The sequence below is a fragment of the Dama dama genome, chromosome 10 (genome assembly GCF_033118175.1).
Source record: "Dama dama isolate Ldn47 chromosome 10, ASM3311817v1, whole genome shotgun sequence".
Lineage (NCBI taxonomy): Eukaryota > Metazoa > Chordata > Mammalia > Artiodactyla > Cervidae > Dama > Dama dama.
The window spans coordinates 37,320,796-37,338,379 of NC_083690.1; the positions used below are offsets into that span (position 1 = coordinate 37,320,796).

Below are 17,584 nucleotides of genomic sequence, written 5' to 3' on the forward strand. Positions count from 1 at the left end.
GGAGATGAGCCTAACAGTTACTCACACATAGAGAAGCACTAGGCTGGTAGCCAGGAGAACCCAGGTTTCCATGGAAAAGCTTGGGATCAGCTCCATGGCCACTTTCTTGGCGATTCCCTCCTCTGAGTTTCCTCTCAGCTGTGTGTGCTGCTCTCTGCCTGCCTCTGAGTGTGGAGCTTCTGTTCACATTAGGCAGAGATTCAGTCTGGTTGGGCTATTTATGTGCTGAGAAAGGAGGTGGAGCTGGAGCTGCAACCAATAGAAGGGCCACCTGGGCCCCACCTGCAGGAGATCCCTCTGCCTTGGTAGTTGGCCGAACATCATACACATTACAATTTGACCTCCCTTGAGTTCATATTCTGTAGGAAATCAATAAAGAACTCAATCAGTGTTATCAGTAAGCCCAAAGGTTACAGAAACTCAAATAAAGCCACTGGTTTTAATTCTCCTCTAGACTGCCCCATCTCTATGGTTGCCTGCAGTCCAAAATGTTTGAAATCCTTCAAACAAGATGGTGGTGGTGGGTTAGTTGCTAAGTCGTGTCCCACTCTTTGTGACTGCATGGACAGCAGCCCGACAGGCTCCTCTGTCCATGGGATTTCCCAGGCAAGAATACTGGAGTCAGGTGCCATCTCTTTCTAGGGGGTCAAACAAGATGGCTGTACTGATTGCTCTTGTTACTCATATGATTTTTTTTTCTGCCTAGGAATGCCCCTGTGTCCCATGTAGGCTCTTAATTATGCTTCAAAATGAAGTTCTGACAGAACATCTGTGTTAGAGATTTCCCAAACCAACCTCCTTCAGCAGATATAACAATTTCCTCCTCTGGGGAACTGTCCCCTGCACACAATTCTACTATCTCCCACACCACAGTCAGTTTCCCAGTCTAGTCCCTTCAGTGGATCAAGAGCTTGGGCACATGCTGGATACTAGCCACAGTCATGTCCCAGGTACCTAGCAGAGTGCTTTCTGTAGAGTGGGCATCCAGAAAGGTAGATGGAATTGAGTTGGTAGAGATAAAACCACTGGGCACCTGTGTGCCCTCTCCCTGTGGCTCTTTGGTGACCATGTCGTCTTCCTGAATTGTTGACACACCAGGAGGGCCTGACTGGGCCTTGGTCACTGTCTCTGTATTTTCAGAAGAATCCACCAGGATCCTGTTGACAAGAGGGCCCCAGAAGGAGAGGCAGGACATGGAGGAGAGGGTGATGGCTGCACCAATGGTATCAATTCAGGCTCATTCCTGTCCCACCCTCAGAGTATCCTGCAAGTCAGACTCTAGCTCAAAGAATGATCTCCTCTCTCCGGAAAGGTTGCAATCCAAGATCAAAGGGTGTTAAGAGAGAGAAAAAAGCAGCCCGATGGCCAAGAGGACCCCAACATCCTTAGCCACCAGTGATGTGGCACGTACAGCAACAAGACTTCAAAAAGACCACATGAGGGCATGTTATCTCTGGGGTATGTGGGGTGTTGGTGGGTCAGAACAGATGGGTTCCCACTTGTGGATATGTAGGGCATTTGGGGGCTTCCCAGGTGGCACTAGTGGTAAAAGAAAAGAATCCCACTTGCTAACACAGGAGACCTAAGACACACAGGTTAGATCCCTGGGGTGGGAAGATCCCCTGGAGGAGGAAATGGCAACCAACTAGAGTATTCTTGCCTAGAGAATCCCATGGCAGAGCCTGGAGAGCTACAGTCCACAGGGTCACAAAGAGTTGGACACAACTGAGGCAACTTAGCATGCACAGACAGGGAATTTTTATTGTGTAACAAGGAGCTGATATAGAGGAGGCCTAGAGTAGCAGTTGGTATCACCTGCTGGTGGGCCTCCCCTTGTACACTTAAGTCACTTCAGTCATATCTGACTCTCTGACCCACAGGCTGTAGCCCACCAGGCTCCTCTGTCCATGGGATTCTCCAGGCAAGGATACTGGAATGGATTGCCATGCCCTCTTCCAGGGGATCTTCCCAACCTAGGGATTAAATCAGTGTCTCTTATGTCTCCTGCAATGGCAGATGAGTTCTTTACCACTAGGGCCACCTGAGAAGCCCAGGCCTCCCCCTACCCCTGCTGAATTCCTGAAGGGAGCAGTATGAGGGCTGAGCATTGAGAATTTACTCTGGCTCATTATCAGTATTTTGAACCATGTCCTGCATCTGCCAGGCCTGAATAACCATGGATTACATGAAAAACAAAACCTAGTAGGTTATTAAAACTTAATAGAAACACAAGACATGTAAGCTGTGTTTGTGTACTTCCTTTTCCCTTTATCCTTTCTCACTTTCACTCCTTCTGCAGAAAGTGATACTCATCTCTTGGTAACTCTTTCCCTCACTCTGGCCTGAGAGTTCCCAGGGCTGTTCCATACTGGCCCAAGTGAGTGGAAGTCTCTTTAGTAAAATGCAGCAAGTCCGAACTATATCTCCTACACTTTTTTATTTCCTTGGGAGCTTCTCATGGAGCATGAAATTTCTACCATCAGTTTGTCATCTTTGGGCTCAGATTTCTTCCAGGAGGCCCCTGTGAAAATGCACATTCCAATGAGAATTGTATTGTCTGAACACATTTATAGGTCCGTTGCTTCAGTCCAAGTGAGTTAATTCAGGTGATGGTATTGTGCTGGATTGTGGACTAGAAGCCATACAGTCCCCTCCCTTGGGAGGGGCCTCCCGGTGGAGGAAGTTGTACACACAACCAAGCTCAGTATGGAGCATACCTCTGGAATCCTTGAGGAAATGGAGTCCTAGAGAGAGGCAGCAAAGGAGAGAAATGGATGGAAGCTTGAGTACCAACAAAGGACAGACCTGGGAAGCTGGAAGATGATCCTCAGGGAAAGTCAGAAAGTCTGAAGAATTTTGATACATTTCTGCCCCTTTTGGTGCCTTTTCTGGATCCCTTTTGGGGTTCCCTGAAGGCCCAACTATAAACAATCTGCCTGTAATGCAGGAGACCCAGGTTTGATCCCTGGGTCAGGATGATCCCCTGGCGGAGGGAATGTCTACCCACTCCAGTATTCCTGCCTGGAGTATCCCATGGACAGAGGTTGATGGCCCATGGTGTTGCAAAGAGTGGGACATGTTTCAGTGACTAAGCACACACAAACACTGGGTAGCATTAAGGAGGGTCATGCTATAACCCCCCACATACACATAGAGAAACAGGTTTAGTTACTACAAGTGGCTTCCCAACAACTATTGATCAAAATACATTATAAATAGTATGAAGAAAGACGGCAAGTCTTCTGCTCTGAAATACCAGTATTCAAAGTTTGCTGTTTCATGATGAGGGTCACTGTGTGAAATAGTGAGACCCAAGGCTGAAGCAGCACATTGGTTACAATTCTGGCTTCTATCTCCATGTATACCCCTGGCCAGGGGCTCCCCCATGGGTCTGAAGAACCCAGGACATCATCTTACCTCACAGAACAAGAACAGGTTGTGTCATGAGGACCCACCTGTCTATATTCCCCACTGAAAGGAACACAAAATACATCCCCCATGAAGAGATTATGGTATCATCTGATAACTACTGACAACTTAATTCACTCAGCTAAACCCACAGCCTTTCTTCTTCTTGGAAACAAAATCCTTGTGGAAACTATATACTTTCACCTTCCTCCAAAACATATGCCAATATGATGGTTTTCTCACTAAGCCTTACACGTCATCACCTTCCCAATTCACCTCAGGGCCTGGTCCAGCTGGTTGGAATCTATCCCAGTGGCAACAGTCTAGTCATGTCCTGGGGAAAATGTGTAGCCAAAGCCATGTCCTAGCAAAGGCAAACGGCCTTGCTGTACAAGGGAAATAACAGAAGGCATGATCTTTGTTCCCTTTGTTCCACAGCAGACACACCTGAGTTGAAAAGTCTCACATATGAAGACCGTGAATGAAGGCATGTGCCTTAAGAGCACCCCACACCTCACATCTCTCCTCTGGTCATTTGTGTACTGATGGCCTCAGTCAAAGCTCTATTCCAAGTGTTTCATGTACAGATATGACTAAGATCCAGGTATTACTCAGGTGGAAGAAAGAGAGAAACAGACAATTATAGTACTGCCAAGGTAAACTAATTATACATGTTTTAGGAACACAGTGTCCTCATCAACTATTCACGGCTTATCTTTTCAGACCTTAGAAATCAATCAGAGATGGAAATCAGAGAACATGCATGGAATTAGGCATTAGGCTCAGATACCAGGAGAGGTGAGCACGGTGTCAGGGACTCAGTTGATGCAAAAGGCCCCGTCAGTCTTCTATTCCTGTCCTTTTAGAGGTAACTCCTCTTCTGGGAAGCCTGTCTTGACTTCCATTGGCTGAAAGAATTGCTCAGAGTATTGGGGAGGCCATGTTGCTCTGGACTGATTTATGCGTTAGATTCCAATTTCACAGATCACAGGTCTGTAACCAGAGCTCTGCCCCAACACAGAGACAAGGTGAGGGCCCTTAGTAAGCCAGTCAGTAGGGACTGGGGCGAGGTACGGGGATGTTCTTTCTGACCCACACACATCCCACCATGAAGAAACACACACATATGCCCTTAAGCAGATGCACTTCCATGGACTTCATAGCAAAAGGATGAGAAGGACCTCATCCTTTTGCTGCTCACTTTCTACTCCATTCCTGAGTTTCTCTTTCTTGACAAATGAATCACTAACATATCTACTGCACAGTATACCTTAGAAAGTTCTCTCAGGAAAAGGAAAGTGAAGTCGCTCTGTTATGTCTGACTCTTTGAGACCCCATGGACTGTAACCTGCCAGGCTCCTCCATTCATGGGATTTCCCAGGCAAGAACACTGCAGTGGGTTGCCATGTCCTTCTCCAGGGGTTCTTCCCAACACAGGGACCAAGCCCAGGTCCCCTGCACTGCAGGCACACTCTTTATGGTATGAGCCACCAGAGAAGCCAAGAAAGTTCTTCCACGTCTCTCTTAGCTGGTTTCCCTATGAACTCTGTGAGATACGCAGCGCTGGCATTTTTGATTCCCACTTTACAGATGTAAAGACTTCCCTGGTGGCTCAGACGGTAAAGCGTCTGCCTACAATGCGGGAGACCTGGGTTCGATCCCTGGCTGGGGAAGATCCTCTGGAGAAGGAAATGGCAACCCACTCCAGTACTCTTGCCTGGAAAATCCTATGGGAGGAGCCTGGTAGGCTACAGTCCATGGGGTCGCAAAAGAGTTGGACACGACTGAGCGACTTCACTTTCTTTCACTTTCACTTACAGATGTAAAAACAGAAGCTTAAAAAATAAACAAATGGGACCTAATGAAACTTAAAAGCTTTTGCTCAACAAAGGAAACTATAAGCAAGGTGAAAAGACAGCCCTCAGATTGGGAGAAAATAATAGCAAATGAAGCAACAGACAAAGGATTAATCTCAAAGATATACAAGCAACTCCTGCAGCTCAATTCCAGAAAAATAAATGACCGAATCAGAAAATGGGCCAAAGAACTAAACAGACATTTCTCCAAAGAAGACATACAGATGGCTAACAAACACATGAAAAGATGCTCAACATCACTCGTCATCAGAGAAATGCAAATCAAAACCACAATGAGGTACCATTACACGCCAGTCAGGATGGCTGCTATCCAAAAGTCTACAAGCCATAAATGCTGGAGAGGGTGTGGAGAAAAGGGAACCCTCTTACACTGTTGGTGGGAATGCAAACTAGTTACAGCAGCTATGGAGAACAGTGTGGAGATTCCTTAAAACACTGGAATTAGAACTGCCATATGACCCAGCAATCCCACTGCTGGGCATACACACCGAGGAAACCAGATCTGAAAGAGACACGGGCACCCCAGTGTTCATCGCAGCACTGTTTATAATAGCCAGGACATGGAAGCAACCTAGATGCCCATCAGCAGACGAATGGATAAGGAAGCTGTGGTACATATACACAATGGAATATTACTCAGCCATTAAAGAGAATTCATTTGAATCAGTTCTAACGAGATGGATGAAACTGGAGCCCATTATACAGAGTGAAGTAAGCCAGAAAGATAAAGAACATTACAGCATACTAACACATATATATGGAATTTAGAAAGATGGTAATGATAACCCTATATGCAAAACAGAAAAAGAGACACAGATGTACAGAACAGACTTTGGGACTCTGTGGGAGAAGGCGAGGGTGGGATGTTTCGAGAGAACAGCATTGAAACATGTATATTATCTATAGTGAAACAGATCACCAGTCCAGGTTGGATGCATGAGACAAGTGCTCGGGCCTGGTGCACTGGGAAGACCCAGAGGGATCGGGTGGAGAGGGAGGTGGGAGGGGGGATCGGGATGGGGAATACATGTAACTCCATGGCTGATTCATGTCAATGTATGACAAAACCCACTACAGTATTGTAAAGTGATTGGCCTCCAACTAATGAAAATAAATGAAAAAAATAAATAAATTAAAAAAAAAAACAAAAACAGAAGCTTAGGGTGGGGAAGAATCTTGCCCAAACATGAATGCAGGGCATGGAGCTAGATCTCGTAATTCTACATTTTTCCAGTATCATACTTGGCTGGATTCCAAGAGGCTTCCTGAAATAACCTGGCTGTTTGTGTCAACCTCTTCTGGGATAAATATCTCCTTCCACACAATCCATCATGCTTCTACTCTTGTTGTAAGTGCTAAGGCTGTTTGTGGCCACAAAAAGAGAGCATGTGACTAAACTTTATGTATTTATGAACTCATAGTGTCAGCAGATAACATGAAAGTGAAGTCGCTCAGTTGTGTCCGACTCTTTGTGACCCCGTGGACTGTAGCCCACCAGGCTCCTCCGTCCATGGGATTCTCCAGGCAAGAATACTGGAGTGGGGTGCCATTTCCTTCTCCAGGGGATCTTCCCAACCCGGGGATCGAACCCAGATCTCCCCCATTGCAGGCAGATGCCGGCAAATGCTTTAACCTCTGAGCCACCAGGGAAGCCCATCAGCAGATAAAGGATGCTACAAATAGTTCTGACATGTCACAGTCAGAATCACTTGGGTTTACAAGAAAGTGGGAAATAAAAGATGAATGAAGCCAAGGAGTGAAAGAGGAATCAGAGGAGGGGGGCAAGTTTCAGAAGACCATGAGGAAGGGAATTAATGACACAGGAGGTGTAAAATGAGGGAATTGATGAGCATCACAGATTAGCTGCAAAAGAGGTGCAAAGTGTTGGCCATCTCTCCTAATCAGGGCCATAACCTCTCTGAGGAGGGTCTGGCCTTTCCTAGTCTCTACTCTGCCACCAGACAGAGCCTGGTAAAACATGAGTCACGCATCACTCCTCTGTTACTCAAATCTCTCCAACACTTCCATCATCCACAGAATTAAACCCAAACACTGTGGGGAGCAATTCAAGACCCATGTTGGACGTTTAGGTCACTTTCATATCTTGGTTATTGTAAACAGTGCTGCAATGAGCATAGGGATACACACACACACACACACACACACACACATACACACACACACACATAAACACTTATATATTCAAAGTAGCCCTTTCTTGAGATAAATGACCAGAGGTGGAACTTCTGGATTTTATGGTAGCTCTCTTTCAGCTTTTTGAGGAATCTCCATGCTGTCTTCTACTGTAGCTGCACCAAGTTACATTCCCAGCAACAGTGCAGGAGAATTCCGTCTTCTCCACATCATTGCCCACATTTGTTTCTTGTCTTCTTGATAATTTGTCATTTGGATGGTTGTGAGGTGGTATCTCATTAGGGTTTGACTTGCATTTCCTGATGATGAGTGATGCTGAGCACATTTTCATGTGCCTGTTGCCATCTGTATGTCATTTTAAAAACGTCTAGTTAGGTTTTCAGCCCACTTTTTAATCACATGTCTGGTTTTTAAATATTGACCTGGGGTATTAAACTAAGTGAAATAAGTCAAACAGAAAAAAAATTATGGTATAATTTCATTTATTTGTTGTTGTTCAGTCACTCAGTCATGTCTGATGCTTTGCAAACCTATAGACTGCAGCACGCCATGCTCCCCTGTCCTTCACCATCTCCCAGAGCTTGTCAAACTCATGTCCATGGAGTTAGTGATGCCATCCAACCATCTCATCCTCTGTCATCCCCTTCTCCTCCTGTCTTCAGTCTTTCCCAACATTAGGGTCTTTTCTAATTAGTCGGCTCAGTGAATCAGATGGCCAAAGTATTGGAGCTTCAGCTTCAGCATCAGTCCTTCTAATGAATATTCACAAACCAAATAGGTAAAGAGAATTAAGAGGTACAAACTTTCAGATAGAAAATACATAAATCACTGGGATGTAATGTTCACGTAGGGAATATAGTCAATAGTACAGTCACAAATGTATATGGTGACACTTGCTGGTCTTACTGAGGTGATAAAATTGTAATGTATTACAATATGGAATCACTATATTGTATACCTGAAACTAATATAACATTTATCGAAGTTTGTACCTCTTAGTTCCTTTCACCTATTTTGTTTGTCCCTCAATCCTCCTCCCCTGTGGCAACCACCTGTTCATTTTCTGTAAGCCTGAAACTAACATAACATTGTATATTAATAGATAGGGAAACAATGTCAACAGTGACAGACTTTATTTTCTTGGACTCCAAATCACTACAGATGATGACTGCAGACATGAAATTAAAAGATGATTGCTCCTTGGAAGAAGAGCTATGACAACCCTAGACAATGTATTAAAAAACAGAGACATTGGAGGGCAGTCATAGGATGGTGGAGGAATAGGAAGGGGAGACCACTTTCTCCCCCACAAGGAAAATAAAAAAATTTATAGAAACAAATGACAATGAAAACACAACAACTCAAAACCTATGGGATGCAACAAAAGCAGTACTAAGCGGGAAGTTTATAGCAATACAATCCTACCTCAAGAAACAAGAAAAACATCAAATAGACAACCTAACTTTACACCTAAAGCAACTGGAGAAAGAAGAAGAAAAAAAAAGACCAAAATTAGTGGAAGGAAAGAAATCATAAATATCCAAGCAGAAATAAATGAAAAAGAAGTGAAAGAAACAATAGTAAATATTAATAAAACTAAAGGCTGGTTCTTTGAGAACATAAACAAAACTGACAAACCCTTAGCCAGACTCATCAAGAAGAAAAGAGAGAGGGGGCGGTCCTAAGATGGCAGAGGAATAGGACAGGGAGACCACTTTCTCCCCCACAAATTCATCGAAAGAACATTTGAACACTGAGCAAATTCCACAAAACAACTTCTGAATGCTGGCAGGTGACATCAGGCACCCGGAAAGGCAGCCCATTGTCTTCAAAAGGAAATAGGACAAAAGATAAAAGATAAAAAGAGAGACAAAAGAGGTAGGGACGGAGATCTGTCCTGGGAAGGGCGTCTTAAAAGAGGAGAAGTTTCCAAACACCAGGAAACACTCTCACCAGTGGGTCTGTGGGGAGTTTTGGAATCTCAGAGGGCAATATAACCAGGAGGATAAATAAATAAATAAATAAAACCCACAGATTAGGTGCCTAATAGCAACTCCCAGTGCTCGCATCTGCCACCAGCAAGTGGGAGGTTGAACAGGGAGGCGTGGGCTGCATTGCTTAGGGTAAGGACTGGGCCTGAATGCCCTGAGGGCAATCTGAGGGAACTAACATGAGATAGCAACCCAAACTGTGGGATAGCCAGAGAAAGAGAAAAAAAGAAAAAAGAGAGAGAGAGAGAACTATCCCACGAAAAGCCCTAACTTAGGCACTGCCAGGCCCACTCACAGAACAAAGGACTGAGCCAATACCAGAGGAGAGCTAGCTGGCTGTGGACTGGCCCGTCCCGTGCCAGAGACAGGGAGGCAGGCGGGGTGCAGCCAGAGCCAGAAAGGGGCAATCTTGGCCCCAGAGAGGCATCCTGTACCAAACTGCGAGCAGGCTTCCAGTTGCTAACCAAGACTTCTTGGGATTCTGGACGGTCGACATCCACCGGGAGGGTCACAGCCTGAGATCAGCTCCCCAGAAGAGACACACGGCACACCTGAGACGGGTGCACCCGCAGCCACCCAGGAAACCAAATGGCTGGGACCAGGGAGGTGATAAGACACACTCCCCACCTGGGGAGACTGCGCTCACCAAGCACCTGGTCGCCTGAGCTGCTTGGACCTGAGAAGGGCACAAAACGAAGGCCCAACAGAGTCTGCACCTTTTTGAGTACCCAAGAACCTAAACCCGAGTGGCTTAGACCTGGGAAGTGCACGCGACCCAGGGCCCGCCTCAGACAGCTCCCCAGCAGAGGAAACTAGAGCCTGAGCAGTGTAGACGGGGGAAAGCGCACGCGCCGTGAGCAGGGGCAAACCCAGTGCAGCTGAGACACTGCACGCACTCCCCACACACGCCAGTGACATTTGTTTGCAGTGTTCCTCCCTCCCCACAGCACGACTGAAAAACAGACCCTAATTAAGTGACCATCTTTGCCCCCTTGTGTCAGGACGGAAATTAGACACTGAAGACACCAGCAAACAGAAGAAGCTAAAAGAAACAGAGGGAACCGCTTTGGAAGTGGCAGGTGCAACAGATTAAAACCCTGTAGTTAGCACTGACTACACTGGAAGGGGCCTATAGATCTTGAGAAGTATAAGACGTATCAAGGAATTATCTGAAACTGAACTGACCTCACACTGTCTGTAACAGCTCCAGAGAAATTCCTAGATATATTTTTACTATTATCATTTTTTAAATTAAAAAAATTTATTTTTAAGTCCTCTATTATCCTTTTTCATTTTTATAACCTACTATTACCTTGCAAGAAAAAAAAAGACCCTATTTTTAAAGCAAACTTCATATATATATTTTATAATTTTTGTGACTTCATATTGTTTTGTTTAATATTGTATTTTTGAGAGTCTAACCTCTACTCTAAATTTTTAATCTTTGCTTTTTGCTATTTGTTATCAATTTTGTACCTTTAAGAACCAAATCTTCAGTACCCATTTTTACTTGGGAGTGTGATTACTGGCTTGATTGCTCTCTCCCCCTTTTGACTCTCCTTTTTCTCCACCAGGTCACCTCTATCTCCTCCCTCCCTCTTCTCTTCTCTACCCAACTCTGTGAGTCTCTTCGTGTGTTCCAAGCTGTAGAGAACACTTATGGAACTGATTACTGGCTGGATCTGTCTCTCTCCTTTTGATTCCTTTTCTCCTCCTGGTCACCTCTGTCTCCTTCCTCTCTCTTCTCTTCTTGGTGTAACTCAGTGCACCTCTCTGGGTGTCCCTCACTGTGGAGAAGCCTGTCATCATTAACCTAGATATTTTATCATCAGTGCTATATAGATGGAGAAGTTCTGAGGCAACTGGAAGAATAAGACTGAAAACCAGAGGCAGGAGGCTTAAGTCCAAAACCTGAGAACACCAGAGAACTCCTGACTCCAGGAAACATTAATCAATAAGAGCTCTTCCAAAAGGCTCCATACCTACACCAACCAAGCACCACCCAAGAGCCAACAAATTCCAGAGCAAGACGTACCACACAAATTCTCCAGCAATGCAGGAACATAGCCCTGAGCTTCAACATATAGGCTGTCCAAAGTCACACCAAACCCATAGACATCTCAAAACTCACGACTGGACACTGCATTGCACTTCAGAGAGAAGAAATCCAGCTCCACCCACCAGAACTCCAATGCAAGCTTCCCTAACCAGTAAACCTTGACAGGCCAGCCGTCCAACCCCACCCACAGTGAGGAACCTCCACAATAAAGAGGAACCACAAACTGCCAGAATACAGAAAGGCCACCCCAAACACAGCAAGCTAAACAAGATGAAAATGCAGGGAAATACCCAGCAGGTAACGGAAAATGATAAATGCCCACCAAACCAAACAAAAGAGGAAGAGATACGGAGTCTACCTGCAAAAGAATTCAGAATAATGATAGTAAAGATGACCCAAAATCTTGAAAACAAAATGGAGTTAGAGATAAACAGACTGGAGACAAAGATTGAGAAGATGCAAGAAATGTTTAACAAGGACCTAGAAGAAATAAAAAAGAGTCAATCAATAATGAATAATACAATCAATGAGATCAAAAACACTCTGGAAGGAACCAACAGTAGAATAACAGAGGCAGAAGATAGGATAAGTGAGGTAGAAGATAGAATGGTAGAAATAAATGAAGCAGAGAGGAAAAAAGAAAGAAAAAAGAAATCAGGACAACCTCAGAGACCTCTGGGACAATGTTAAACACCCCAACATTCGAATCATAGGAGTCCCAGAAGAAGACAAAAAGAAAGGCCATGAGAAAATACTTGAGAAGATAATAGCTGAAAACTTCCCTTAAATGTGGAAGGAAATAGTCACCCAAGTCCAAGAAACCCAGAGAGTCCCAAACAGGATAAACCCAAGGTGAAACACCCCAAAACATATTAATCAAATTAACAAAGATCAAATACAAAGAACAAACATTAAAAGCAGTAAGGGAAAAACAACAAATAATACACAAGGGGATTCCCATAAGGATAACAGCTGATCTTTCAATAGAAACTCTTCAGGCCAGAGCGAATGGCAGGACATACTTAAAGTGATGAAAGAGAAAAACCTACAACCCGAATTACTGTACCCAGCAAGGATCTCATTCAAATATGAAGGAGAAACAAAAAGCTTTACAGACAAGCAAAAGCTGAGAGAATTCAGCACCACCAAACCAGCTCTCCAACAAATGCTAAAGGATCTTCTCTAGACAGGAAACACAGAAAAGGTGTATAAACTCAAACCCAAAACAACAAAGTAAATGGCAACAGAGTCATACTTATCAATAATTACCTTAAATGTAAATAGGTTGAATGCTCCAACCAAAAAACAAAGACTGGCTGAATGGATACAAAAACAAGACCCCTGTATATGCTGTCTAAAAGAGACCCACCTCAAAACAAGGGACACATACAGACTGACAGTGAAGGGCTGGAAAAAGATATTCCACACAAATGGAGACCAAAAGAAAGCAGGAGTAGCAATACTCATATCAAATAAAATAGACTTTAAAATAACAACTGTGAAGTAAAGCCCGATGACACCATTTGTTTCCCCATAAGTTTACAGTACATATTTTAAAACTATTAGATACATTGGCAAACTTGTTCAGCTGAAAGCTTTGTCTTGAAGAATCACATCCAGCACATTTTAAACGGTTTTAAGATTTTCTCTGCAAAAACCATGGGTGTTGATCTTGAGTCAGATATGAACAATTCATTGTTGGTGTCTTTAGTATAAAGTCAATTTTTGGCAAGAGTGACCAGATTTTTTAAAGAATTTTTGTAACAAGCATGACTTGTAACAGAAGCATTACACTTCAATCCTCATTCTAGGGGAAAAAAAAAAAAAACATCTGGAATGAACTTTCAAAACTGTCAGATCATACAGATCTAAAAATGGTCTTCATTCAAGTGGCCTCATACATAAGTAAGTTCTCTTGCATATGACTTCAGGGAATTACTTGGACTAACAGGATAAACTTTTGGTTCTCTTTTGGTTTTGTTGTTGACCCGTTAACCAGAAGTAGTGGGGCCCTATGTAAACTAAAGCTCCTTTCTAAAAGACAACCTTTCCCAAAGAATAGTTAAAAAATAATCACTGCATTGCTACACAAAGTCAGATGCTGATTGTTCATAAGGGCTATTATTGCTGCCCCAAAAGGGCTTGTTAAAATTTGAGGTTTGGTGTTAATTCACTTTTTAAAATAACACTAGTGGGAGGGGATGGACGGTTAAAATAAAACTGGCTTCTAAATTATAAGTCAAGTTCTTATATATAAACAAGAGTAGTTAGTTTGCCACAGATTTATTTTCAGAGAATGGCTGGGTGGGTCTCGGACTAAATCAGGGCTGAGTTTCTACACATCATAGAAGTGTTAAATAAGGTAAATAGCCTTTTTAATAATTTTTCTTTACAACATGGTTTTTAATGACACAAATTTCCTAAGATAATGAAACATTTTCTTTTTAAAGGCAAGGCATTGTTCTTTTCCAGTCCATCGATTTTATGAAATAAAGTGATTTTATTTAAATGTAGTTCCACTGTCATTTCTGAAAAATACAATGCTCTTAACTCGTAACACCAGTAAACAAGTAACACAAGAGATGGTCAAGGCAAACCTTTTGTCAAAACTCCTAGGTTACAGCTTCCCACACTACATTTCTTCAAAAAAAAAAAAAAATTTACACTGATGTCCTAAAGAAGAAAATTTGGTAAAAAGGACCATTTGTTGAACTGAACAGTTGAAATGAAATTGGTTTTAAGGGTTCTTATTATGTAAGTCACAATTTGAAATATTTCTAATGCCAGTATCTCTTGGAATTCCAGTAATTGTCACAAAGTAGTGAGTAAGCATGCTAATGTGCAGGGGTAACATAAGGATTGTTAGCCTATTTCAAGTATTCAAGATTTCTTTTAAATCTCAATGTTTTACTCTGGTTTATAAGACTTTAAGAGGTGGTCTGTAATGGATTCAAATGTTTTATTTGTAGTATAATGAAATGTTTACAGAAAGAACTTTTTCATTAAAATATTTTTAGAAAAAAAATAATAAAATAAAATAATAACTGTGAAAAGAGACAAAGAAAGATACTATATAATGATCAAAGGATAAATCCAAGAAGAAGATATAACAATTATAAATATATATGCACCCAATATAGGAGCACCACAATATGTAAGGCAAATGCTAACAAGTATGAAAGGGGAAATTAACAATAACACAATAATACTGGGAGACTTTAATACCCCACTCACACCTATGGATAGAAAAACTAAACAGAAAATTAACAAGAAAACACAAACTTTAAATGATACGATGGACCAGTTAGACGTAATTGATATCTATAGGACATTTCACCCCCAAAACAATGAATTTCACTTTTTCTCAAGTGCACATGGAACCTTCTCCAGGATAAATCACATCCTGGGCCATAAATCTAGCCTTGGTAAATTCAAAAAAACTGAAATCATTCCAAGCATCTTTTCTGACCACAATGAAGTAAGATTAGATGTCAATTACAGGAGAAAACCTATTAAAAATTCCAACATATGGAGGCTGAACAACACGCTTCTGAATAACCAACATATCACAGGAAAAAAGTTAAAAAAAAAAGAAAAAAAAGAAATCAAAATATGCATAGAAACTAATGAAAATGAAAACAAAACAACTCAAAACCTATGGGACATTGTAAAAGCAGTGCTAAGCAGAAGGTTCATAGCAAAACAGGCATACCTCAAGAAACAAAAAAAAAAGTCAAATAAATAACCTAACTCTACACCTAAAGCAACTAGACAAGGAAGAAATTAAGAACCCCAGGGTTAGTAGAAGAAAAGAAATCTTAAAAATTAGGGCAGAAATAAATGCAAAAGAAACAAAAGAGACCATAGCAAAAATCAACAAAGGTAAAAGTTGGTTCCTTGAGAAGATAAATAAAATTGACAAACCATTAGCCAGACTTATCAAGAAACAAAGGGAGAAGAATCAAATCCACAAAATTAGAAATGAAAATGGAGAAATCACAACAGACAACACAGAAATACAAAGGACCATAAGAGACTACTATCAGCAAGTATATGCCAATAAAATGGGCAACTTGGAAACAATGGACAAATTCTTAGAAAAGTATAACTTTCCAAAACTGAACCAGGAAGAAATAGAAAATCTTAACAGACCCATCACAAGCACAGAAATCAAAACTCTAATCAGAAATCTTCCAACAGACAAAAGCCCAGGACCAGACGGCTTCACAGCTGAATTCTATCAAAAATTTAGAGAAGAGCTAACATCTACCCTACTCAAACTCTTACAGAAAATTGCAGAGGAAGGCAAACTTCCAAAACTCATTCTATGAGACCACCATCACCCTAATACCAAAACCAAAGATGCCACAAAAAAAAGAAAACTACAGGTCAATATCACTGATGAACATAGATGCAAAAATCCTTAACAAAATTCTAGCAAACAGAATCCAACAACATATTTAAAAGATCATACATCATGACCAAGTGGACTTTATCCCAGGGATGCAAGGATTCTTCAACAATTGGAAATCAATCAATGTGATACACCACATTAACAAATTGAAAGATAAAAACCGTATGATTTTCTCAATAGATGCAGAGAAAGCCTTTGACAAAATTTAACATTCATTTGTGATAAAAAAAAAACTCTCCAGAAAGCAGGAATAGAAGGAACATACCTCAACATAATAAAAGCTATATATGACAAACCCACAGCAAACATTATCCTCAGTGGTGAAAAATTGAAAGCATTTCCCTAAAGTCAGGAACAAGACAAGGGTGCCCACTCTCACCACTACTATTCAACATAGTTTTGGAAGTTTTGGCCACAGCAATCAGAGAAGGAAAATGAAATAAAAGGAATCCAGATTGGAAAAGAAGAAGTAAAACTCACACTGTTTGCAGATGACATGATCCTGTACATAGAAAACCCTAAAGACTCTACCAGAAAATTACTAGAGCTAATCAATGAATATAGTAAAGTTGGAGGATACAAAATTAACACACAGAAATCCCTTGCATTCCTATACACTAACAATGAGAGAACAGAAAGAGAAATTAAGGAAACAATTCCATTCACCATTGCAATGAAAAGAATAAAATACTTAGGAATATATCTACCTAAAGAAATGAAACACGTATATATAGAAAACTATAAAACAATGATGAAAGAAATCAAAGAAATTTCTTCAAATAACTGGAGAAATATACCATGTTCATGGTACAGAAGAATTCTATACCATGGGTTAGAAGAATCAATAAAGTGAAAATGAGTATACCACCCAAAGCAATCTATTGCCGGGGTCCAGCCCCAGCAGGATCCAGGGGGTACCCTCGGGATGAACGGCGTTGGTGAGAGAAGACACGTGAGACCAGCCTTGATAGGGCCAAGTCTGCGAGGGAGAGAGAGAGTGACCAGACGGGGGGTGCAGCAGAGTCTGGCAGGGTCTGGCAGGGTCTGGCAATGCTTTATTTTTTACCGTCGCTTTTATACCCTAAGTTAGTACATTTCTAAGGGGAAGATAGTTTAACATTACATCAGCTTGTCTTTCACGAAACCAGGGTGTTTTCTGCATACTTCTTTGTTTATGAGGGTCTTGTACATTATCTTCTGGCCTTGGGGCCTATTAACATTTTATGCAAGTCAGGTGAATGTAAACCTATTTTCTGTTTCTATGGTGACCTTAACTGAAAGGTAGCAGTCTCATAGGGCAACAGAACAGAGTAGAAGTATAACCTTGTTAACACAAAAATTAATCCTTCTGCAGAAGCTGTCAGTTGCGTTTATCTAAGAAGTTTACCCCACACTGACTCTGCGACTTTGGTGAGGCAGCTTCTGCCTAGCACTCCTGGCTGACAATTAACAACCATCTCATTGTTACCACACTAGGGTTAAGCTCTTGTTTCTCTAGATCTATAACTATATTAACAATGGTTTCCATAACACAACCTTAGCACATTAAGAGCAAAAATACAGCAAGCAAATGTTAACCCAATAACCACTTTTAGAATAATTTTTCTTGTGTTTTCTAATAGCGCTTCCTCACTCCCCAAAGGGCTCTATGTCTATTAGAGCTTTTATATAATCAGGTTCT

The 17,584-nt window shown here is 41.8% G+C and overlaps 1 protein-coding gene and 1 non-coding gene across 4 annotated transcripts in view; one reads left to right on the forward strand and one right to left on the reverse strand.

Annotated features, from left to right (window-relative positions):
• Positions 1-17,584, reverse strand: part of LOC133063810 (cytochrome P450 3A24) — an 84,045-nt gene that overhangs the window by 41,752 nt on the left and 24,709 nt on the right. The window contains exon 1 of one of the 3 annotated variants that reach the window (XM_061153638.1): positions 26-352. The exons of the other annotated variants lie outside the window; for them this stretch is intronic. Coding sequence (XP_061009621.1) covers positions 26-96 — 71 coding nt within the window. The 5' untranslated portion in view covers positions 97-352. Of the gene's footprint in view, positions 1-25; positions 353-17,584 lie in introns of those variants that run through there. 3 annotated transcript variants of the gene reach the window in all.
• On the forward strand, positions 5,010-5,081 carry TRNAC-ACA (transfer RNA cysteine (anticodon ACA)). Its single transcript has one exon. It is a non-coding gene; the product is annotated as a tRNA-Cys (tRNA).